The 22,500-nt window shown below is 45.6% G+C and overlaps 4 protein-coding genes across 9 annotated transcripts in view; all 4 read right to left on the reverse strand.

Annotated features, from left to right (window-relative positions):
- The window catches only part of mtap (methylthioadenosine phosphorylase), an 11,402-nt gene extending 1,468 nt beyond the window's left edge, over positions 1-9,934 (reverse strand). Inside the window, exons 1-7 of the mRNA XM_027024375.2 lie at positions 9,846-9,934; positions 9,384-9,470; positions 9,157-9,215; positions 8,541-8,708; positions 5,679-5,781; positions 4,940-5,179; positions 198-320 (exon numbers count right to left, since the gene is read on the reverse strand). Of these exons, the coding sequence (XP_026880176.2) occupies positions 198-320; positions 4,940-5,179; positions 5,679-5,781; positions 8,541-8,708; positions 9,157-9,215; positions 9,384-9,470; positions 9,846-9,869 (804 nt within the window). The 5' untranslated portion in view covers positions 9,870-9,934. The remainder of the gene's footprint in view (positions 1-197; positions 321-4,939; positions 5,180-5,678; positions 5,782-8,540; positions 8,709-9,156; positions 9,216-9,383; positions 9,471-9,845) is intronic.
- Positions 9,935-10,630: 696 nt separating this feature from the next.
- Positions 10,631-14,825, reverse strand: toporsa (topoisomerase I binding, arginine/serine-rich a). Of its 4 annotated transcripts, XM_027024372.2 has the most exons (3): positions 14,620-14,636; positions 13,467-13,545; positions 10,631-13,163 (listed from the first exon to the last, which is right to left on the reverse strand). In XM_027024372.2, exon 3 carries the CDS (start codon positions 13,158-13,160, stop codon positions 10,698-10,700), a length of 2,463 nt encoding a protein of 820 aa, XP_026880173.2. In that variant the 5' UTR covers positions 13,161-13,163; positions 13,467-13,545; positions 14,620-14,636; the 3' UTR covers positions 10,631-10,697. The 4 variants fall into 4 exon arrangements, with proteins under 4 accessions (XP_026880173.2, XP_026880175.2, XP_026880172.2 ...); XM_027024374.2 differs by lacking the exons at positions 13,467-13,545; positions 14,620-14,636 and adding an exon at positions 14,783-14,825; XM_027024371.2 differs by lacking the exon at positions 13,467-13,545 and having other exon boundaries at positions 14,314-14,667.
- A 1,452-nt stretch (positions 14,826-16,277) lies between these two features.
- On the reverse strand, positions 16,278-17,717 carry ndufb6 (NADH:ubiquinone oxidoreductase subunit B). Its single transcript, XM_027024369.2, has 4 exons — positions 17,454-17,717; positions 16,974-17,066; positions 16,646-16,690; positions 16,278-16,462 (listed from the first exon to the last, which is right to left on the reverse strand). The coding sequence occupies exons 1-4, from the start codon at positions 17,631-17,633 to the stop codon at positions 16,391-16,393; spliced, it is 390 nt and encodes a 129-aa protein (XP_026880170.2). The 5' UTR covers positions 17,634-17,717; the 3' UTR covers positions 16,278-16,390.
- Positions 17,718-22,118: 4,401 nt separating this feature from the next.
- galntl6 (polypeptide N-acetylgalactosaminyltransferase like 6) overlaps positions 22,119-22,500 on the reverse strand; it is a 154,604-nt gene continuing 154,222 nt past the window's right edge. For all 3 annotated transcript variants that reach the window (XM_035531306.1, XM_035531305.1, XM_035531307.1), the window contains exon 13: positions 22,119-22,500. This exon is cut by the window's right edge and continues 67 nt beyond it. In XM_035531306.1, the coding sequence (XP_035387199.1) occupies positions 22,400-22,500 (101 nt within the window). In that variant the 3' untranslated portion in view covers positions 22,119-22,399.

A 22,500-nucleotide genomic window follows, 5' to 3' on the forward strand; every position in this document is an offset into this window, starting at 1 on the left:
CTTGTGTGTGTGTGTCTCACTCCATGTTCAGCAATGGTCTTTTCCTGTATGTATATGTGTGTGTGTGTGTGTGTGTGAGTGAGAGAGAGTCTCACTCCATGTTCAGCGATGGCCTTCTCTTGTGTGCGTGCATGTGTGTGTTACTCCATGTTCAGTGATGGACTTTTCCTGTGTGTGTGTGTGAGAGAGAGTCTCACTCCATGTTCAGCGATGGTCTTCTCCCAGGACATCTGACTGAGCAGTGGTATGGCTGTGAGCAGGATGTTTTTGGCTTTGCTGGCATTCTCCTTCATGGTCTTCAGGACGTTGTCCACACAGACCTGAAAAGAAAAGAAAAGAAAAGAAAAGAAAAGAAAAAAAAGATATAGCTGAACACCCTCCACATTTGTTTGTTTACATAAAACATTACAAACATTTAATGAATTAGACATGAATTAGGCCAAGATGTGGTCTAAAAGTTGGCCCAACACACCCCCAGGACTGAGCCATGATGGGCAGTCTTAGGGTCACATTCGCCCCACCCTGGTGTTACGGTTCCCACAGCAACGGCTCCATTTATTTACTTCCTGGTTTTGTTTCCTCTGGTTTCCTTGTTTTGCTTTCTTTTGGTTCGTTAGTTCGTTATTCACCTGCATTGCTTCAGTCCCCATTAGTCTCTGTGTTTAAACCCCGTGTTTTTGCGAAGTCACGTCCACCCATGTTGGGTTCCTGAGCCGGGTGTTATTACGTTTGCTGCGTTTTGGATAACGCTCTTGGCCTGTTCCCTCCCTGTTTCGGTTCCTACTTTTCTGGATTACGGCCTTGTCTCGTACTTTGGATGCGGTCTGTGGACTGAGTGTGTTCTCTACTAAAGCTGCATTCATCTTGCGGCATGCGTATCTGTGCGTGATCAGAACATTACACTTAGGAAAACACACACTCCCTCAGTGACTAACTAAGGTAACCTCTACAGAAAGCTGTCTCACTGACCCCTGTGAGAAAATCACAATAAAATGGCAACATTTTAAAACACTTTGAGCTCTGATGGGGGGAGCTTTTTTTGGCATGCTGTCATGTAGAAAATAATAAGTGCCCATATTAGTTTAACATGAACAAGCCTTTCACATGTAACATAAGCTTGATAAACTCTAGTCCTTCTGGCTGGGTTAGGGTTGAATAAATCTAGTCCTTCTGATTGGTTTATGCTTAGAACCAAAATGCAACTAGAACTATGAACATCTGTTACCTGGCAACAACTTTCAGATTATGGAGGCTCATCTGCTGCCAGTAACACATTCCTGGAAAGTCATGAGCAGAAGACTGAAATACAGACTCTACAGAAGCGGCACCCCGTCAGTGGTGCAGGTAGTAAACACACCAGTAGCGTGATGTTACGAGTGGACATTTCAGACCCGCACTCAGAAATGAACGTCAAAAATTTGTTTGATTTCTTTACTTCCTCCAATTGGTCTTTTATCCTCAGAGAGAAAAAGAACCAAAAAGAATAAAAGCAAAGTTAAAATACAATAATAAACGCAAAGTTCCAGGTCAATAAGTTTCAGCTCAAACTGAAATGGGTGACAAAGTAACAGGAGAGAAGCCAAAATGACAGGATACAAAAGCTCCACAAAAATGCTCACTTCTCCCATCACCCTTTACTGGAGAACAGCACTGGCACTGCTGAAAGGATCAGTGTTCACGTGGACGTTTACAAACCCCTTTACACTTGCAGTGCTTGGCAGACACTCTCGTCCAGAGCAACTTACAGACGTGTTCTGCAGTCTCTGTCAAATACACATCCACACGAGACAATAGACAGGTCATGGTTAAGAATACCAAAATGGACATTTAGAAATGACAGTAAAGTGTTTTTAATAAATAACTGCAGCATTTGAATAATTAAACATTTAAATAAATTATACATATAGTAAGTTATAATGTTTGATTCCTCATATTTGATAATTACTGCTACGAGCAGACCCAGTATTCGGGAACCGACTGGAAAATTGAAGTTTCCATGGAGAGAAAACCATAGGCTAATTTTAGGGTGTCCAGACAGAGGCCCTCCAGACCTCTGTGCTAGTGTGAGCCCATGAGTCAGACCTGTGAGTCAGCAACACCGGACGCTGCTCTGGTTAGGAGAAGAGAAGATGGGGAAAGAGCAGATCCAGCACAAGCCGGAAGGATGTGGGGAGGTGGGTGTGTGCTGGAGGTCAGAGGAAGGAACTCGGAAGGAGGATTTAAAATGCAGCAGGAATCAAACATGATTCTGAAGAAGCGCACCACGGGCAGCTGCCAGCTGTGGACGGGGGCGTCTGCACAGCGTCTGCCCAAAGTGTCTCTAATGAGGAGTTTACATCCGTGTTGTAGACAGAGGCGTTCAACTGTAGTCCTATCATGTAAACATCAACAATTCGTAGATTAAATGGAAAACGTTGTTTATTTTACAGAAGCACTTGGCCAACAGAGAGCTACAGAAAGATGACCAATGGCCGACAGCATAACAGCGTCACAGCATGACACGCCGTGCACTGCCCATAAACTGTGTTGTCTTCAACAACAGTTTCAAATCAACAACCCAAGAAGGAACCTCTGGAAGTAGACGTTGATTCTAAAGCATAATGGGTAAAATCCATCTAGAGTCCAACCGGGGGGGAAGGAATGGCAAAAAGACAAAGACCTTTTTGTTTCAACAGAAATGTTCAAAGCAGGTTTATAATCATTACATATCAACACTCTCACTGACATTTTTATTAGTACCATTTTCCTAAAGTTTCTGCCGACAAATATGTCAGCTTTCTCTGAGAGAAGATGTGGTTTCTCGTAACTCTTACCGACACATACAAATGACACGAACTCTCCCGACACGACGCAGCATCTGAGATATGTGAGCCAATGGGTGTCTATGTACACATCCTGTGTACTCACAAAGCCATAAGTTTTTTTTTTATTAATACTGCACATACATTTACAGAGAAAGTATTTTATAGAATAACTATTGCACAGACAGGATAAGTATTGTTATTCCATGTAATGGCCGGAATGCCGCAGGGCGAGGACATGGGTGTGGTTACAAACATTACAGACTGTGCATTCCCACTGCATGCGGTGGGCCATACCATGTGACCAGTGGGAATTCTGTGACATTCCACAGGAAGTACAGATATTGAATACAGATATTAAATAGATATTTCCCAAGGGTAGCTCAAATAGAATGTATATCGCACATCATATATTGCAGAGGTAGATACGAAGTAGATACTGCAGTGTTTGTGTTCAGTAGGAAGAGTTCCTTACTGCAGGGCTTAATCATGTAGAGTGTTCAGTTTGGTTCTTTACACGTTTGGCTCTTTCAGTGCTAAGTTCAATATGGTGATGGTCTTGGGGTAGAAACTGTTCACTACTCGTGTAGTGTACGCCTTGTTGGATCTGTAGCCCTTTGCTGAGGGCAAAAGGGTAGATGGTTGACAGGCGGTGTGAGACGGTTCCTGAACGATGGAGGATGCATTCTGCAGGCATCAGGAGCTGGAAATGTCCTCCACAGCAGACAGATGAGTGGCGGAGACCTTCTGTGTCTCTGACTCTCTGCAGTGCCATCTTATCGGATACAGAGCTGTTGCCAAACCACACTGAGATACCAATGGTCAGAACTCTCTCGAAGGAGTTCTGACAGAGGGATGCTAGCAGTCTGCCACACTGATGGGTTATTGGCCTAGACCCTGTATGACCCCACCTATCTGACCCTGTATAACTGACCCCGTGTAACAGAGCTACTGAACTCCTGACTGCCTGTGTTTTCATGACACAGAGAACCGTAAGCAGATTCCAGATCCCCAGCGTGTGAGGGTTCACTAGAGATGGAACGAGACTGTACCAATCTGACAATTTAGATTTTACTGCTGCCTTATAACAATACTGATCTGATATTTTCATTAAAATACCTTTCATTTAGGTTTTTTGTGTGAGATGTATTATATGTGCAATATTTGAATGGATATTATAAATAAAATTAAAATGATAAACAGAAAAACTTTGATTACAAGAAAAAAAAAACATCAACATTTTATTTTTTAAAATCTTTTCTACCATTGCCAAAAAATGTCTGTGTTTGCCTTGTTCATCACTGGCACTGTACTCGCGCGTACACACACACAGACACCCACACACACACACACACACACACACGTTTGCCCTTTTAAATTCTTCCTGTGAATTTCAGCTGTGAGTCTTTGTCCTATGTACGACACACCCACACTATTTTGCACTGCTGTGCTTTTTTTCAGGCTGGACTGTAATGGAATCTGACCGATTTGTGATACGCGTTACCAGGTCAGTGACATCTCTACTGTTCACTGCCTAAAAACTCAGGCACTCCAGCAAATTGGCTGCTCTGAGACTGTTGTTATAGCAACAAAAAAAAATCACCCCCAACCTATCGTAGTGTAATAACATGACCTGCAGTCTCGTAATGAAGTTTCATGAGCTGATTCAATTTTTCAGGGATTATAGAAGCAAATCGTGATGAACCCACCAAAGGAATGCTGGATACTGGATCTGGATACTGGATTACTCAAGGGGCTGCCACATGAGACCCATGACAACACACTTTAACACACTTTTTGGACTGGGAACACTTATGGAGTTTCCAAGACTTTTCATTCCAAATGTAGGAACAAAGTCATGATTATAAGCTAAACCTTAACTCTTAACCTTCAACCCCTCATAAATACACCTTTGCAAAGCTTGAAGGGCACGCGCACACACACAAATTCAAAACGTATATATAAAGCGCTTTTTACAACAGATGTCACAAAGCAGCTTTACAGATGTCAGAGTCCAAGCCCCCAGTGAGCAAGCCAAGGATGCCAGTAGTGAGGAAAAACTCCCTAGAGCATGAGGAAGAAACCTTCCGAGGAACCAAGACTCAAAGTGGGGGCCTGTCCTCCTCTGGCACACTCACCGATTCCTCGTGCTCCTTCCAGCAGTCATAGTCGGTTGCCATGCCGATGGCTGCATAACATAGGCCCACCTCCTTGGCCAGCACCACCTCGGGGACGGTGGTCATGTTGATGACATCAGCGCCCCACTGCCGGAACATGAGGCTCTCAGCTCGTGAGGAGAAGCGAGGTCCCTCGATGGTCAGCATCACCCCCTGGGGGTGACACCGCAAGCCCAGGTTGCTGGCCACCTCCGACAGCACCTGAGAGGGAGACGGTTCAGTCTACAACACCAGCACACAAAGCATAGGTGGTGTACGACAACGACATCAGAAGCTGGAGAGGCGGTGCACTGTAGCACCATCTTCCTGTGCCTAACATTCAGCACCTTGATAAACCCGCCAGAGATAACGGAGAAGCCCACACACACACGCACCACACACACGCACACGCACACGCACACACACACGCACACACACACACACACACACGCACAGCCCAGTTTATAAAGACCTTTATGTATCTGTCTAATTCTTTATTTTTCCCCTCGTTATTGTTATTTATTTTCCTTTGCTTAATTTTCCTCATCTTCACTTCTTCCAATTAGTTTTTTCCTTGCAAAGGTTCATTCATGTTTTACTGTAAAAACGTTACTGCGTATGGTCATGCCAATAACTGAACTGAGACAGAGTGAGTGAGTGAGTGAGTGAGTGAGAGTGAGTGTGTGTGCGCGATAGCCAGAGACAGCGAGAGCGCGCTAACCTCTCTGGTCCTGGTGCAGAAGGGTTCAGCCATCGGGATGTGACACACACCTGGAGCATCGCTGTAGGATCCATCGTAAAACGTCTGTGCTCGTTTTGTAGTCCTGGCGTTTCCAGAGAGACAGAGAGGATGCAGTCATGTGCGTTTAAGGGTAGAGGAGGGAACTCTGACTCACAGAAGATGAATCTTGATATCAACAAGGTTTCTGCGTGTTGCTTGCGGTTAAATTCTTTTAACGATTACCATCTGCTGGTGTCCAAAATGGCAGTTTGAGGCACCAAAACACTGGCTGAATATGTCAAAGGTTCTGTGGGTATTTATCAATAGCGTGTCACTCATTTAAGAATAAGATATAATTACTGCCAAATTACTGCTTCGAGGTCACTTTTTAAAAATTTTTTTATTTGTGTCTTTTACTAAATGGCTTCAAACAAGCCCAGCTGTGTGCGACACAGCTTACACTCTATCCTCCGTTCAGTTAGGAAACAGACAAACATGTTCAGACAAACGTTAGAAACACACAAGACGTTAGAAACAAGCAGAAAAGCCCGTGAGTCAGCAAAAAGATCCATGTTGAGCTGGAAATCGTCATCATACCAGACATAAAGAACTTTACACTACTATCGCCATGGCGACACATCTGAACTGCAGTTGGAGGATTCCAGCTGGAACAGGAACTGGGAATGAATCATGACACGCGCGTTAGCACCAAACTGCAGACCTGGACTGGATGGCGTGTGTTCCACCTCTGATACTGCATGGTCGCTGTGTCCCACAGAGGGAAACACAAATCCAGGATTATAGTCAGAATAGCCATCAAATTCCTGAGAACAGGATGGGCTGCTCTGGGCTCAGAATTACTCTGGACGTGATCCTTGATAGACAGCAGCAGCTGGTCCTGGACCAACTCTTCGGCTGTCGGCTGGGTAACACACACAAGGTAGAAACATACAGGAACTTAAAGACGGTATTAACTACTGTCTCCAGGAGTACTAGACTCAACAGCTACTTGGCACTGGCCATCAGACTTGTGAGTGACCACCACAGACACAAGAACCCACAAGAACTACTGACACAAGGATCTGAACTGTCCAACAGTGCAACACACTCCTACGTATACACACGCTGGGTTTTGCACACTATGCACAGAACGGACTGTTTTTTTTTTTTTTTTTGCACAAGTACATTTAAAAGTCTTACTGTTCTTAGTCAATCATATTAATCTGCTCTCCTGTGTCTGGACCTGTACATGCTTTTAATACAGCCCAGCTCATACACACGTAACGCGTGACAGCAGGAGGACGTTTCCCCATCAACACCGACACAAAAAGAAAACCAAAACACGGAGAACAACTATAGATGTTAGTAGAATAAAGACACTACAGACTGTGTAACAGGCAGCAGTCCATCAACAAACACTGTGTGCAAACCACACAAGGACAAACACTGATCACACCTACCAACACAGGGAACAAACACACATTAACAAGGACTGGGACCAGGGACAGGTGAAGGTGAAACAGATGTCTGACTAACAAGAGAGAGGCATGGTAGTGAGGGAAAACACACACACACACTCTCTCTCACACACACACACATACCAAGAGGCTATAAGGAGTTGGGGGGGCGGTCACTAATATATATCATATTTTATATATATATATATATATATATATATAATATTTTATATATATATATATATATATATATATATATATATATATATATATATATATATATATATATATATATATATATATAAATAAAATCTCTCATATCTGATATGTGCATAATATATTCTTAGCTGAAACAGAAAGAATGCAGAATGTCATTGTTTAGCATAACCGTCTGACTCCTGGCACAATAAAAAACTCCCCAATCTTGTTTCTGCAAAGGCAAGAAACAGAAACAGAAACCATTCGACTCCACGGCCGCGGCTCACTAGCGTGCACATGCACGCGCTGGGCGTGTCCGGGAGACGCTTGATACTATTCCAAACATCTAAGCACCCTGACAGGTGACATGCCCATCTTACCGTGAGACTCCAGGCAGGACAGACAGGTCTCTCAGCCTGCAGGACCAACCTCACTGAGCAGGCCAATTCAGAAATACAACCACAATCACAGAAATCACATGGTAATGACACCTGGTTTGATTTCCATGTTTAATGACTTGACGTGACTTGCAACCGGAAGGTTGCCAGTTCAAATCCCAGCACTGCCATGTTGACACTGTTGGCCCCTTAAACCTCAGTTGCTCAAGTTGTGTTCAGTCATAATTGCTTTGAATAAAACCGTCAGATAAATGTACATTTCAGGACAGTGTTCACTGACTGTTTAAAACCCTGACTTTAGACTATTCCACAAGTATGACATAATTGAACCAACACAAACAATGGTCTTAAGGGAGTGAGCGTGCAAACCCCCCAATCCTTTGGTGATGATTAAGAGTTCCACAAAACTGACTGTAAAATCCCCATGTTGTGAAAGTAGCACCCAGAGCAAAGAAACAGTTGTTTATGAGGCCGTTCTACATGCTGAATCCAAATTTCTCCATCAACCACTGGTTTTACTGTTCCGTTATGTTTACATCTACATGTACGGGACTAGCAGATATCTACCAAAAACAGGACAAACAGTTTACAAGCGATTATACTCACATCACAGGCCCCTCTGGACTTATATACATGAAATGTCTAATAGCAGCGCCCAACACAGCCAGTGACCCTAAAACACCCTTCAGCATTGATTAATATGGATTAATATGCCGTGAAGCTTTGAAGCGGACGACAGATTGCCTGTGTCAGTGGTGCCCAACTCTACGTCAAGCACAGACAGCAGAGGGAGATGGAGCAGGACGCACCGATCGATGAACTGGTCCAACAGGACGATGTCCCCGGGCTGGATGTCCTCTCGGAGCGAGCCACAAGCAGTGGTCACCAACACGTGGGTGCAGCCTTCGTGTTTCAGGGCCCAGATGTTGGCCCGGTAGTTCACGTTGGAAGGCATGATAGTGTGCTGTCTCCCATGTCTTCCAAACAAAGAATACAGGTTAGTCTCTAGTAACACATTAATCTGCAGTCTGTTTATCACATGATGGCGTCATGAATTCCAGGAAGCATGCTGTTCCCACCGACGTCTCCAATCTGGTTTGCCAGAATATTAACGAGACTCACCTGTTGACCATTTTCTCCCTTAACCAGTCTCCTATTTAAGCTCCCCTTCCAGACCCCTGCACTTCCGGACTCTGCTCCATGTCTTCGACCTCGGACCGACCGACCCGACCTGACCTAGGTTACCAGCCAACCCCCTTACCAGACTCGCAACAGTAGTTCCCACCTACACCATAAACTAAATAAAACCTCTTGCAGCTGGATCTTCACCTTTGTGTGTGTGTGTGCCCTCCTTAAAGATGCATGTTTTTAGGAAGAGTGAAAAAGAGTAACATTTTTACAGAAAAATAAATGTAGTTGTGTTACCTGGCAAGCAGCACACAGCTGACATTGTTGATTTTGCCAAATATAAGCACGTCTGATGGCTGGCGGATGAAAAACAGTGTGTGTAAGAGCGTTTTACACACATTTTTCTACCATTGCTGGTCAAACAGCTACAAACACTTGCGTGTCTAATATAGGACTGTAGCAGGGTTGTGCCTGAGTCCATAATGGTGCGTTTATCTCCTTTATTGGTAAGGTTCAGCGCTCACCTTTCCATAGGGGGTGTCCACACTCCGCTCCGTCCTGTCCTGCAAGATGTCCGGGTCATCAAGCCCGGAGCCGCCGATTATCCCGATCTAACGCGACAGGGGGCGGGGTGTTACCACTTTAAAATCACAAACCTCTCCTCTCATCTCCCCGCTCCTCCCTTCCCCTCATTCCTGTATGTCGCTTCGCGTGCCCTGGTCCGCGCTCGCGTGTTACACTAACGACGCCGCCCCGATCGCCTCGCGCCTTCAGCGCCGTTACATGTGACGCGCGGGTGCGTTACTTTTGGTCACGTGCAAGCAGAGGCCACCACTACATTAGCCGCAACACTGGCTCGAGACGTTAAACATCCGCGTCCATCCACCTCCAGAACTGGAACGAGCGCGTTTTACTTCAGCGCGTGACCACAGTCAGTGCGAAGCGTCCGGTTAGAAATGTGAGGCGGACGCGAAGATGCGCGTTACCTTGATTTGCACGGTCGTTCCCATGTCTTAGGACTGGCAGGAAACCTCAAGTCTTCCGGATTGGGCGTGCCCTCTATGCTGGAGCTTCTACTGCAGCGCAGCGCGCGCAACATCACTGACCCCACGTGGCAGTATCGAGCTGCTCTCAGCCCTCCGGAGCCCCAGCTAAAATCCACATGGATTTTCCCAACCTATTCAAATTCTTTTTAGTGTTTCAGTCTAAAATCAAATTAAATATTTCATCTTTAAAATATGATTTGTTAACGAATACTGTAATATTCAAACCTCAGGATTTTACAGATAAGTTCATATACCTAAATGGTCATAAAATGTAGAAATTACTGAAGAAAGCAATACAAATAAATATGAGAAACAATAAATGGGGTTGTATATTTACTGGCAAAGACATAAGTATTAGTTATTTTATGGGGTTAAACAAACATTAAACAAATATCTGAAGCCTTTAAACTGAGGTCTAGGCTGCACATCACACTGAAAAAAAATCCATTTTGAGGGTTTATTGCTGTTCACTTCTGAACTGACGGGCAGGCGTGAGCCAGTTCCACACAGCAATGTGTTCAACAGCTAGCACTCCTGGGCCAACAGGCAGTCTGAGCTAAACACACCTTAACCAAGTTCTCAGTCCCTGAGAGCAGCTCATCCATCTCCATGGATACGTACATGATGTCATCAGCATTATCATGTCATTAGCATAAAAATAAACCAATTCAAGAGATCAGTTACCACCACATTCAATTATTCCCCCCCCCCCCCCCCCCCCCCCCACCCCACAAAAAGTGTAAGAAAATAAACAATTTGGCACAACAAGAGATAATTGTGACTTCCTGGGCATTAAAACATCCATTCTGCTGCTATGACAGAGTCTCGTAGATCGTGTTTCGGCTCATCCGCTTGCTGCTCGACTGGCTGCAGTGCGCCTCCTAGTGGCAGGGGAGACGTAGTGCTGTTGGTGGCACTGGTCAGCTGTGCTGCATCCGCAGCTACAACTACTGGGCTGTGTGGGGGGAGGTGGGTGGAGTCTGAGGCGCAGGAGAGGCTGAGGTTCGGACCATCCCCCTCCTGGTCAGTGCCGCTGTCGCTGGGGATGGTGATGGTGGTTGAGGAGCCACTCGTCATCCTCCCCGTCCTCTCCTTCCTCCTTTTGCTCTTCTTGCGTTTCTTCTTCTTCCTGTGACGTCTGCTGTGCTGCTCAGTGGCCCCGCCCTCATAAACAATCTCCACGCTGGCACTCCTCCTCCTCCTCCTCAACTTCTTGTGTCGCTCCTCTCTGCTTTCCCTTCCCCGCTGGGCAGAGCCTACCGAGGCCTCGCCTCCAGACGCCTGATCCGTGTGCAGTGCTTTGCATTTGCGCTTTCCGCCGGACTTGTGCCGTAACCTCCCGCGGGAGGAAGGGGAGGCGTTTCTGCGGCGGTTCTCCGAGCGCCCGAGCTCCCACCCGTCGGCTCCTGTGCTCCAGCTCTTACTGCACGCGTGCGCACGTGAACGAGACCGGGAGCGTGCATACAAGCGAGACCGGGAACGTACACGAGACCGAGAGCGGGAGCGTGCACGCGACCAAGATCGGGAGAGTCCAAGTGAGCGGGACCAGGAGGGGGCACGCGAGCAGCGTCCCGGACTCGCGTGTCGTCTGCTGGTGTGACACCTGTCGTTTCTGTCCCTCTCACGATAGCTGTAAGACAAAGACTCGCCACCTGCCTCTTTGGCACGACTCCGTTCTCTAAAACGAGGACTCCGTGAGCGAGAGCGCCTCCTGTGGTGGTGTGAGGAATGCTCTCGGTCTCTGTTTCTCGACCTGCCCTTCTGAGTTTTCTCTGAGTGACGCCTGTGGTCGTTCTCAACCTTGTGCCGATGGATTTTAGAAGATGGCGTGTGGTGCTGCTCTGCAGGCGATGACCTGGCTCTGCTGGGCGTCCATGGAGAGACCCTGCGTCTGAGAGCGGACCCCCGTACGGCTGCGGCGGAGCCAGAGGCGGGGCAGCCATGCTCCGAGCGGTCGGAGGCGGAGCAGCTGGACTCTGAGGTGAAGTGGATACGTTGGTGACTGTTCTCCTCGTGCTCCTCAGAGTCCGACGTCAGCTGCACCAGCTCAGGGGTCCTTTCTGCGGTGGGCTTAACATAGCCTACAATAACACAGTCCTCATCGTTACTACTGCTGCCGTCATTCTGAGCAGGTGGAGGTGCAATCTGCCCTGCCTCCTCTGTACTGCTGTCGGTGTCTGAATTGCTGACGGGCAGGGGGAAGGCGTGGGGCGTCTCACTGGAGTAGGACGGTCCCGGTGTCTCGTCGTCCCAGGCAGTGCGGCTAAGCGTAGCGGTAGCTCCTTCGTCCTCGGAGAGCGCGATCACGGACAAGTCCGAGCCGCTGCTCTCCTCGGCATTGGCGGAGGGGGCGGGGCAATCGTACACGACGTGCTGGTCGTACGCCTCCATGTTGAAGGGCGAGCGTGCGAAGCTGAGGAACTCGTGCAGGAAGTGCTCGGTGCGTGAGAGCAGGAAGGGACGGAGCTCCTGCAACACGGCCGCGCCCTGCATGTCGTAGCGGGAGATCTGGGACATGACAATGTGCTGGACGATGTTGACCAGGGATCCGTGGGTCCCGTACAGGACCGTCAGCTCGCGCTTCAGCCATGGCACCAGCCGGTGGAGGCATGCTGGGTTCCTCCGGAAGAACTCTGCCGACGTGTCCCGGGATCGCCCTCCGTCCCGCACGCCCCGCACCCACAGGCCCCGGCGGTACAGGGTCCTGCGGAAGTGGATCACCTCCTGCTCTTGGGGAGTGCGCAGCGGCCTGCCCTCCGCCTGTGCCCGTTGCCATGCCGCCAGCCTTGCCACCATACGCCGAAAGCCCCCATCGTTCCCGGAGCCGGTCGTTCCCGCCAGACCCTCGAACATCACGCCGTGGTCGGGAGGAGGGGACGTGCGCCTGGCGGAAGCCCACCTGCCGCCCGTCAGCGTGGTGCGGTAGCGGAACCTCTGACCCGCCAGGCTACCGAAGGAACCGTTGTCGGTGGGGCGCAGGTCGAACTGCTTAAAGTCGTCCTCGGCCTTGATGGTGTGGTAGATGGAGCTGAACGCCTGCTTGCACAAGGGGCACTCGGCCTTGTTCCTGGACCACTCCTGGATGCAGCGGAAACAAAAGCGGTGCAGACATTTGTCCACGTACGAGATGTTTTTGAACTGGTCCAGGCAGATCGGACACTTGGAGTCCGGGGACGCGCCCTTGGATATCGTTTTGGACACGGGGTTGGACGAACTCTTTTTCCTGACGTGAACCTTCATCTTGGTTGACATCATAATCTGGAAGGAAAAAATAAAGGTTATTACTTTTAATCGGTTGGACATTATGACCCAGGGGATTCACTCTGCAGGTCTGACAGTCCTTTGAATTGTACTTTTTTGCCTTTGGATTAAATAATGTGTTTGTTTGTTTTTATCAAACATATTACAGTCAAATAATTAAATATTCTGAACAATTACCTTGTTGCGGGAGCCTAATAAAATGGTGTCAGGGCCAGTACATGCATCAATACACATATCAGTACTTGGGACACATGTCAATCATATAAGATTACTGAATCATTGTATATAAAAGTCACTAACTTTTATGACTCAACAACCAAACCTCCTCTGGTATTCAGGTAATGTCATGGGGTTGTTTTTCAGGGCTTGGCCTAGACTCCTTAGTTCCAGTCATAGAAGTAGAAGAAGAGAAGTGGTAATGCTTCAGCACACCAAGACATTTTGGACAACCGTATGCTTTCAACTTTGTGGGAACAGTTTTGGGAGGGGCATTTCCTGCTCCAGCATGACTGTGTCCTAGGGCACAAAGTGGGGTGCATAAAGGCATGGTTGGGAGAGTCTGGTTTAGAAGAACTGGACCACACAGAAAGCCCTGACCTCAACCCCATCAAACACCTTTGGGAGGAACTAGAACAGAGATCCAGGCCCTCCCCTCTAACATCACAAATGAACGGCAAAAATTCCCATGGACACACTCCAAAATCTAGCAGAAACCTCCCCAGATGGCCAGAAGTTGCAAGCGTGAGCGTGCATTATAAATGCTACTTTTTACGTATGTAATCCATATAAAATGTCAATAGAAAAGCCTGCGTGTAAAATAGGGAAAGCACCTATTTGAGTTTGTGAGCGAGCGGTTAAGCTCACCTCGCGAGGTAACCGTTTCCGGTGCTGTAACACAGCTGGATCAAACACCTTTAAACGGTTACCGGCAGGGGGGCGTTACCTACACCGCTGGTCAAACACCTTTAAACGGTTACCGGCGGGGGGACGTTACCTACACCGCTGGTCAAACACCTTTAAACGGTTACCGGCGGGGGCACGTTACCTACACCGCTGGTCAAACACCTTTAAACGGTTACCGGCGGGGGGACGTTACCTACACCGCTGGTCAAACACCTTTAAACGGTTACAGGCGGGGGGAACTTACCGGATCTTTACGTGTCTAAAGTTCTCCTCGCTTGACTCGGTCATTTATTGTCACCGTACGCCAAACTTGTCCGTGTTGTGACCAAACTTTGACGGGGTAACTGGGGGGTAATTGCCCTACTTAGCTAACCGAGCTAAAGCTAAGATAACTAGCTGAGCGGGCTAAAAACACCGAGACTCACTGATATGAAGCGAATTAGTAATTTACAGGCGACTAAATACTATGGAGGACGAATAAAGTGTTAGAGAGAGTATTAATCTCTCTATAGGTCTATAGATAGGTTGAAGAATTAAAGGATAAATTTACCTCAATAATTATGTTACAAACGCCCTGGAAAGGAAGTGAACGATGGCGATTTTAACGTTTCCGGTTAGTCGTGTCAAAATAAAACAAGACTGACTGTAAAATTCCTTATATTCACTCTTTTACATTTTCTAAAAATATAAAGACGTCTATAACCACATTTTACCTCCAAGAACTTCAAAAGCGCTTTGCTTGCACAGTTAATGAGTGACCTGTACCGCGCTCAGCTCCCAGTGAACTGTCGTGTGAAAATGTCCCAGTATAACGCAGGCTCCATATTTGTATGTGGAAACAAACACCACCTTTACATAATTTGTGCTGTACTAGTGGCACTTAAACTATTAATAGAAAAGACTAATAATACATTATATTTTCATGCAATTTTCTAGATACTCAAGGACACATAGGACACATTACAGGCAGTGTGGGGTTTCATACATAAGTCTAGAAAACATGAGAACAATTCCCAAGGAGAAAAGAACCATGAGAAGACCAAGGAGAACAGATGAGTTCTGAGGTGGACTAAACTGGTCTAGCAGCTGTAGACATGCTTCCCCCTTTAAGTTAAGTTAAATGTCATATTCTATGTCTTTTCCCTGAGCCAAATTTCCATAATGTCTAATGAACGGAAAACTGGCTGTCTTCAGGCTGCTAAATACTATGGTAAAATCAAGGAGCCATAGCAACCACTCACAAAACACAGGAAACGCATGAAAATGTAACATTTTAATAAATGATAAAATTTTAAGTTGCTAAAAACGAAATTCTCTGATATTCCATGACTTGACCAAAAAAGATTGAATCCCCTGGGAATTTCCATGTCTGGAATAGACTTTTAAAAATGTCATATTCCAGAAATTCCAGGACCAGTGGGAGCCCTGTTCAGAGAGCTTAAGCACAGGCGGACAGTATTCCATGAGGGGGATGCTATGCGTTAGAGGCCCCCAAATCTACTGTGGATAAAGAATAAGGGGCAGTGATGAGAAGACCAGCAGAAACTGTTCTACAGGCCACTGTGGGGTTTTTAAACACTATTGGTTCACATTAACACCGTGCACACATGCACCAACTCACTAACCTGAAGAATTTTGTTCAATCAGGAAAGTGAAAACAAAGCCCCTTGCCCTACCAGACATATGGTGCCAACTAGGAGACCTCCAGGGTACAGCATGAGCCACGTAATTTAAACCTCCCACTGTTTTCAGGTTCTCTGCACGACTCTCCACGACTCGAGTGACAGCTTTTGGCCACAGGTCAGATTCAGCACACGTACTGCTAGAAAAACTGTCAGCCTTTGAGAAACAGACACTTTGTGTCATTACAAAAGAAAAAAAAGCCTGGTTTAGCCACAATGACCTAAACTCAGATCCATTAGTGTGAAAAGTGCATAGAAATTACTGCCTACTGTCTGTGAATGTTTAAATGAAAATGGAAAGATATGGCTTTGTATCAAAGCTCTTACAAAGTCCTCAGGTAAGTGGAAACAAAGGCTAAGGAATCTTTTCAATAAGAAAGATGGGCTGATAACACTGTCTGATGAGTTAGTCTCCTCTATATCTTGTACCTATAATATTGTAAGATATAATCTCTGCATATATGTATACTGGCAACTACACACTGCATTTTATAGAGTAGTATACTAATTAAACCTTCACAAGATGTACACAGCATATGTAAATATTTTTATTGGAATTAAGTATTCTTATGTATATAGACAAAGATGTTAATTGTGCAAGGTAGAGCAGAGCTTTCTGATGGACTGAAGTTTCACTCTTTAATGGTGACCATGGCTCCCCATCTCAGGTAGGTCGGGAACTACCTCTCCTGTTTCCAGAATGGTGTCACCCTGCAAATCAGGTTGAGCACGTTAGACAAATTCCAGCCTATGCAACATTTACAATCACCTGCAAATAAGATCAATTTAGAATCTACATGTGGCAGTCAGTAAAACTGACGTGTCTACTGACCTCATATCAGCTAAGCCCATAACATTTGGTGACACTCCGAGATACTTTTCAAAGGTACTTACTGGGAAAAGCCGGGGTTTCAAATGTACAATTCCATACGGCATTTTCTGTGAGGACAAAGAAATCATGAAATTATGTCATTATCAACTAACAACTAATCTGTCTATTTTTCCAGCAGTGGCAATCATGCAAACACAACAAAGATACAACACTGTTCTAAGGCCGCCACCACTGCTTACCGACAGGACACTGAAGGATGAATTCAGGAATGTGGATGGAGTTTTTTTGTTTCACCAGTTTATTGCTGATGATAGACTTGACATGTCAGTTAAAATACACCCAGTTTTAATTACGCACAGTGGCTAATGTAACAGAGGGAGCTAAACTCACAGAAACGTGGTACTTCAAGTAGTAATGTATAATCCACGCCGGAATCAGGAGACGTGTGACTGCAAATACGCCAGCATTGTAGACTTTAAATGTCTGTGCGAACGAACACAACAGAGGTGTATCAAAAACCCAACGCAAGTACAACTGAAAAATCAAAACACAAAACTGCTAATTTCACCTGTATCTTTGACATTTTCCCACTTTTTACATACATACTGTATAAGGTTTGTGCAAACACTGAATCAGGCAAAATACACTTTCAAAATAAAGTGGCTGACTCATTCTTAGAAGTGCAAACTAGCGACCTGCAAGAGATTAATGCGGCTCCTTCCAAACACTGACAGACTCCACGAGTAATGCAGTAATGCAGCTCTAGGCATCACCTCCCAGTGGATGCTCATATCCCAGTAATCCACCCAGTTCCCTCACCAAAGGACTCGCTATTGAGGATCTCCAGCGTAAGCCCTGCCCTGCACTCACGTAAAGCTTCCAGAGGGATCTGGGCTGCAGGAATCCTTCCCAGAACTTGGCCACGCGACCCGGCGCTTTGGGCTCGAGGACCGGCTCGCGCGGGCTCAGCTCCTGGTCCTTCAGCCACTGGCGCCGGAGTTTCGTTAACTGCTCCACGCGGAGCTTCTCATCCGCCGTGTAGCCCGACATGCTGAGATTCTGTGGGACCGCAAGCAAACGAAATAACCCTCAGATCACAACAATGACATCTGAGAGGACGACCGGAACTGGAAGCACTTGTCAGAAACGCGAATTAAACGGTGCACAGCGCCGCCTGTGGCCTGGCTGTGCCCTCATGCGCACACGTGTTACACTAACTGGTTCAAAACCCAGATTTATCATTACACATTGATAAGAAAACCCAAGACACGATGAGTTATATTTAAGCTCATATGGCGAAAACAGAGTATGTTGCTGCGCAAGAACAACCCAGCAAACACAGTAAAAAACTTCGGTCTAATAGAGGTTTCTTGCTTACCAATGTGCAACTAAAAATCACAGATATAACATTTATTAAACAAATGTATGATATTTTTGGAACGTTTTTTTCTATGCCATTTTCTTTAATATTCTTGCATTTTTAAATTTTATATATTTTTTTAAATTTACTTTTTGTTTGTTTTTGTTTCACTGTAAAGATATAGAAGAGACCATAAAGCTACTATCACGTTTCAGGAAATATTAGGACAAAATTCAATATGGGAAAGGATTTTGCATCCAGAAATCTTCTTCTTTTTTTTTTTAAAGTGGAAATTATTTAACATAAATTATTTTTTCACTTTCGTCTCTCTCTCTCTCTCTCTCTCTCTCTCTCTCTCTCTCTCTCTCTCTCTCTCTCTCAACGCCAAAGCTCTAGGGTTTATGACAGAAATATCTCATTACTTTAATGCTTTTAGTAGTGTTTCATGCTTATTGTTGTCAGTGGTCATTCACTCATTACAGATGTAACTGTGGGTATGTGAGTGATGGTTGACCACCACAGTGCTGTTCACGCAATGGACAAGTCTTTGATTCACCAGCTACAAACTGAGAGACGTGTACCGTAATGGTTGCTCAGTGACATGGTGTATGGTGTAACTGAGGATATGACGCATGCCCAGAGGGAGTGTTCCCACTGCAGCCCATGTCATGGTACAAAATGGCTTGTGCCACTTCAGCTGATGTATAAACACGTATGTTCTAAAAACAAGTGGTGTCAGATGTCGCTACACCCCCAACAGAAGTACCAGCAGCGAGGTGGCTGGCTGACTGCCTCATAAACCATATGCATGAGAGACGCTGCTTTGAGGGTGGCAACTCCATCAGAACCTCTGAAGAACACATGGACAGCTGACAATCTTGCATCTCAATCTCAGCGATGACAACTCCTCAGTGCCGTTGCAGACACAGCCAGTATCACCTATAGTCGACCTGAGCTGTAGAAGCCATCGCGCTGCAGGCTGATTGCTAAACCCAGGTAGGGAGGCTGAATTGGGTCTCAACGTCACACAGGAATCCTTATTAGAAAAACAAGGTACATTTTCATTCACACACTTGTTTTGCAGTGGATATGATTCACACTTACATTTACGGCATTTGTTTGACACTTTTATTCAAAGCGACTTACAATTCTGACTGAACACATCCAGAGTGATTGAGGGTTAAGGGTCTAGCTCAGTACCTTCTGCTGAATCCCCTATCTGAGCAGAGACACACAGAAAGCTGAGGTTGGATTGGCTGTGGAGAGGATATCAAAATCTCAGGTGTGTTAGGTGTGTAAGAGAAGAGACCTGCTCACAGGTGTAAAATCAATCTAGATTTAATATAAACATTCACAGCTACAAGATCCTTAATCCAGAGACTTAAATAAAAACAGACTGAGAACAAAAACCAGAGAATTAGGCAAAGCAAATCCTAAAAAAGTCCATCCAAAAAGAAAAAGACAACAAAGCAAAAGAAAAGAGAGACAGCGAGGGCAGAACTCAGTCCTTTCAAGGGCAGTCATCTTTCAGCCATGTCTAATGAGAGCGCACAGGAAACACAAAACAGAAACCAAACATTCATTATATTAACTAACACAAATCTGCAAACAGATCAGAGTAAGCGCAGGCGCATAAAGCGGCGTAACGTTAACCTGCTCTATAGCAGCGTCCCTCCAGCAAGACTGGCAAGCTTGCAGCATTTAAGCACCTGTAGAACAGTGGATTCGCTCTCACATTTCCAGACAACACTGACCTTCAAATGATTTGCCGACCTTTACAAGGAGAAAGCGCGGTTAGACCTTGATTAGACGTTTTGATGACTGTATCTTCAGTGCAGTGAATTATTGGAGCAATCCTTCAGCCTGACATTTGTGATGTTGGAGAATGCACCTCATTCCTTCATCCCAGTTCACCACCAGTCGTAAGCACTAGCTTTGCTCTTGCTGTTGGAAACTTTTTTATAATACAGGACACGACAAACATTTTAGCAAAGCAGTTACATTCTGCACAACTGGAGAAGCTAAGATAAGATAATATAAGATCTGACATGCTCTTGTTCTACTCATTACCATGGTGGTCTTTGGGCAAACACCCGCATGCTATATAGCTATGTGATGGCTTTAGGTACTAGGCAATTTTAAAATCATACCATGAATTATAGACCCACCTACCTGTTAGCGCCTCTTCAGTAAATCAAAGAGATTATGCAAATAGGAATCTTTCTAATACATGAATGTGTATATTATGCAAATAGGAATCCTTCTAAAACATTAATGTGTAAATTATGCAAATAGGACTACTTCTAAGGCACTGACAAAATATATCCAGTTCAAAGTTTCATTTCACAGTATGGTGCCAGTAATTGCTTTTCTTCACTGTCCAGATAATAGGTTAGCCAGTGTGTGCTGTCTATATGGTTAGAGCAAAATTTGTAATTCTAGTATAACTTAACAGAAATGTGTATTGATAGAATAGCTCGTTCCTGGGAACAGCAGGCATCCTTACCGTCTGAAGATCCAGAGTCTTACCACAGCCATGGCACAGTCTGTCCCACCGCAAGACTACAGGCAGGGTCATGCCGTCAACGGGAACTCTGCCCGAGCTCAGGGTCACCCCCAGGTGGGCATGTGACAGTGCTGTGACAGTCTGCCATTCCACACAAGACAGCAAACATCCAAACCAAACATCTCTGTGTTATGCTGTCTAAATACTAATGCCTTGGGTATGTATTCCAGCAGCAGTGTCAGGACCATGTTACAGTGCTTACAGTCCTGTTGTACTCTGTTGGGCAGTTTCCATCGTGCCACAGCAAACTCCTGTTCCAGACAGACACTGCAGAATGAGACCATCTTTGCCTGCAGAGGTCTCCCTCACTGGTCTTCATTCCTTCCTCTTGGACCTCTTTGTTCTTGAAGCCAACTACATCTCATGTCAGACTACAACTAGGATTTATGGATTTGTGGGAAATAAAATTGCAATTTTGGCATTGAATTCACATGTAGTTCCTTTTGACAGAAAATTAACTCCACAGACCTCAAAAATCCCGCTTCATGGCATCACAACGTGTACTAGCGAACAAAATCATTGTGTACTGTGCACAATTAACCACAGGAGGGAGCCAAATCTTTAAGTTGAAAAATCTGCACTGGAAACAATTAAACAACCTCAACGGTTATAATAAAAGTATCCAGAGGATAAAATTTGTTATTTTAATTATTTTAAAAATCATTTATATAAAATTATTTAACATTAAATTTCCACTGTTTTGTTAAGACAAATTTAATATTTTAGTCAAAGATAATCTATTGACTTATCTGACGTTCACACACATGCACACAAATTTTAATCACTTTCTGATTTATTTTGAATTTAGAGCAACTGGGGATAGAAGGGAAGAGGACTCCCAGTCAAAAAAAGGAAAACATTTAATTTAATCATTTCCATGGGGCACATCTAACGTTTACCTTACCCTTTCTAGAGATTGTGAAACAGTCAATTACACACAGAACTAATAACTTAACTTATAATAACTTATCCTTTAAAATTATCACCAAATAAATATAAATAAATACAGTTCAATGATTCTCCCCAAAACAAAGAGCAGTACAAAAAACAAATGCCACTTCCAGTCTCCAGTAACGTACAAATCCACCATGCGATATCGAGAGAGCGAGGAGGAAGATTCTTTAATCAGACTCACTGCTCAAACGTTGCTCTGTATTTCAGTGTGTTAGAAATGACTGGAGCCAAGCTGGAGAGAGAAAGAGAGAGAGAGATAGAGGCAGAGGGAAGGAGGGAGAGAGAGAGAGAGAGAGAGGGAGAGAGAGAGAAAGAGAGAGAGGCTGGAGAGAGAGGAGGGAGGGAGAGAGAGAGATAGAGAAGGAGGGAGGGAGAGATAGAGAAGGAGGGAGGGAGAGGGAGAGAGAGAGAGAAGGAGCGAGGGAGAGAGAGAGGGAAGGATGGAGAGACGGAGGGAGGGAGAGAGAGAGAGAGAGAGAAGGAGGGAGGGAGAGAGAGAGAGAGAGGGAGAGAGAGAAAGAGAGAGAGGCTGGAGAGAGAGAAGGAGGGAGGGAGAGATAGAGAAGGAGGGAGAGAGCGGGAGAGAGAGAGAGAGAAGGAGGGAGGGAGAGAGCGAGGCAGAGGGAGGGAGGGAGAGAGAGAGGGAAGGAGGGAGAGACGGAGAGAGGGAGAGAGAGAGAGAGAGAGAGAGAGAGAGAGAGAGAGAGGGAGCTTGGCTGTATACAGGTTCTCCTACACCTGACAGGTGTCTGTGTGGGCGTATCCCCCATCTTCTCCCAGGCTCGGTTCTGTCCCAAATCCCTCGCTAACGAGCCTTCCCTCCCTCATTAGCTCTGGCGCCTCGTGGGTAGGGGGCCACACTCAGACACTACGTACAGCTAGCTCCACGCTAAGGATTCTGGGAGCCAGTTCACTGGCTGGCTGCATATGAGGCTCCTAGGAACTGGTGGCACTGTTGAGTTTGTCCAGGATGGTGGAGTTGACTTTCTGGAACAGCCACTGCTGCGTCTCTGACTGCGGATTGCACTTGTTCATAA

Source organism: Electrophorus electricus, chromosome 11 (assembly GCF_013358815.1).
Source record: "Electrophorus electricus isolate fEleEle1 chromosome 11, fEleEle1.pri, whole genome shotgun sequence".
In the NCBI taxonomy this organism is placed as follows: Eukaryota; Metazoa; Chordata; class Actinopteri; order Gymnotiformes; family Gymnotidae; genus Electrophorus; species Electrophorus electricus.

Coding starts and splice junctions, on each gene's coding strand:
- toporsa (XM_027024374.2), bottom strand. CDS start 13,160: ATGATGTCAACCAAGATGAAGGTTCACGTCAGGAAAAAGAGTTCGTCC.
- ndufb6 (XM_027024369.2), bottom strand. CDS start 17,633: ATGTCGGGCTACACGGCGGATGAGAAGCTCCGCGTGGAGCAGTTAACG. Junction 17,067..17,453: donor GATCCCTCTGGAAGCTTTAC/GTGAGTGCAGGG, acceptor TCGTTCGCACAG/ACATTTAAAGTCTACAATGC. Junction 16,463..16,645: donor TGAAACCCCGGCTTTTCCCA/GTAAGTACCTTT, acceptor CCTGATTTGCAG/GGTGACACCATTCTGGAAAC.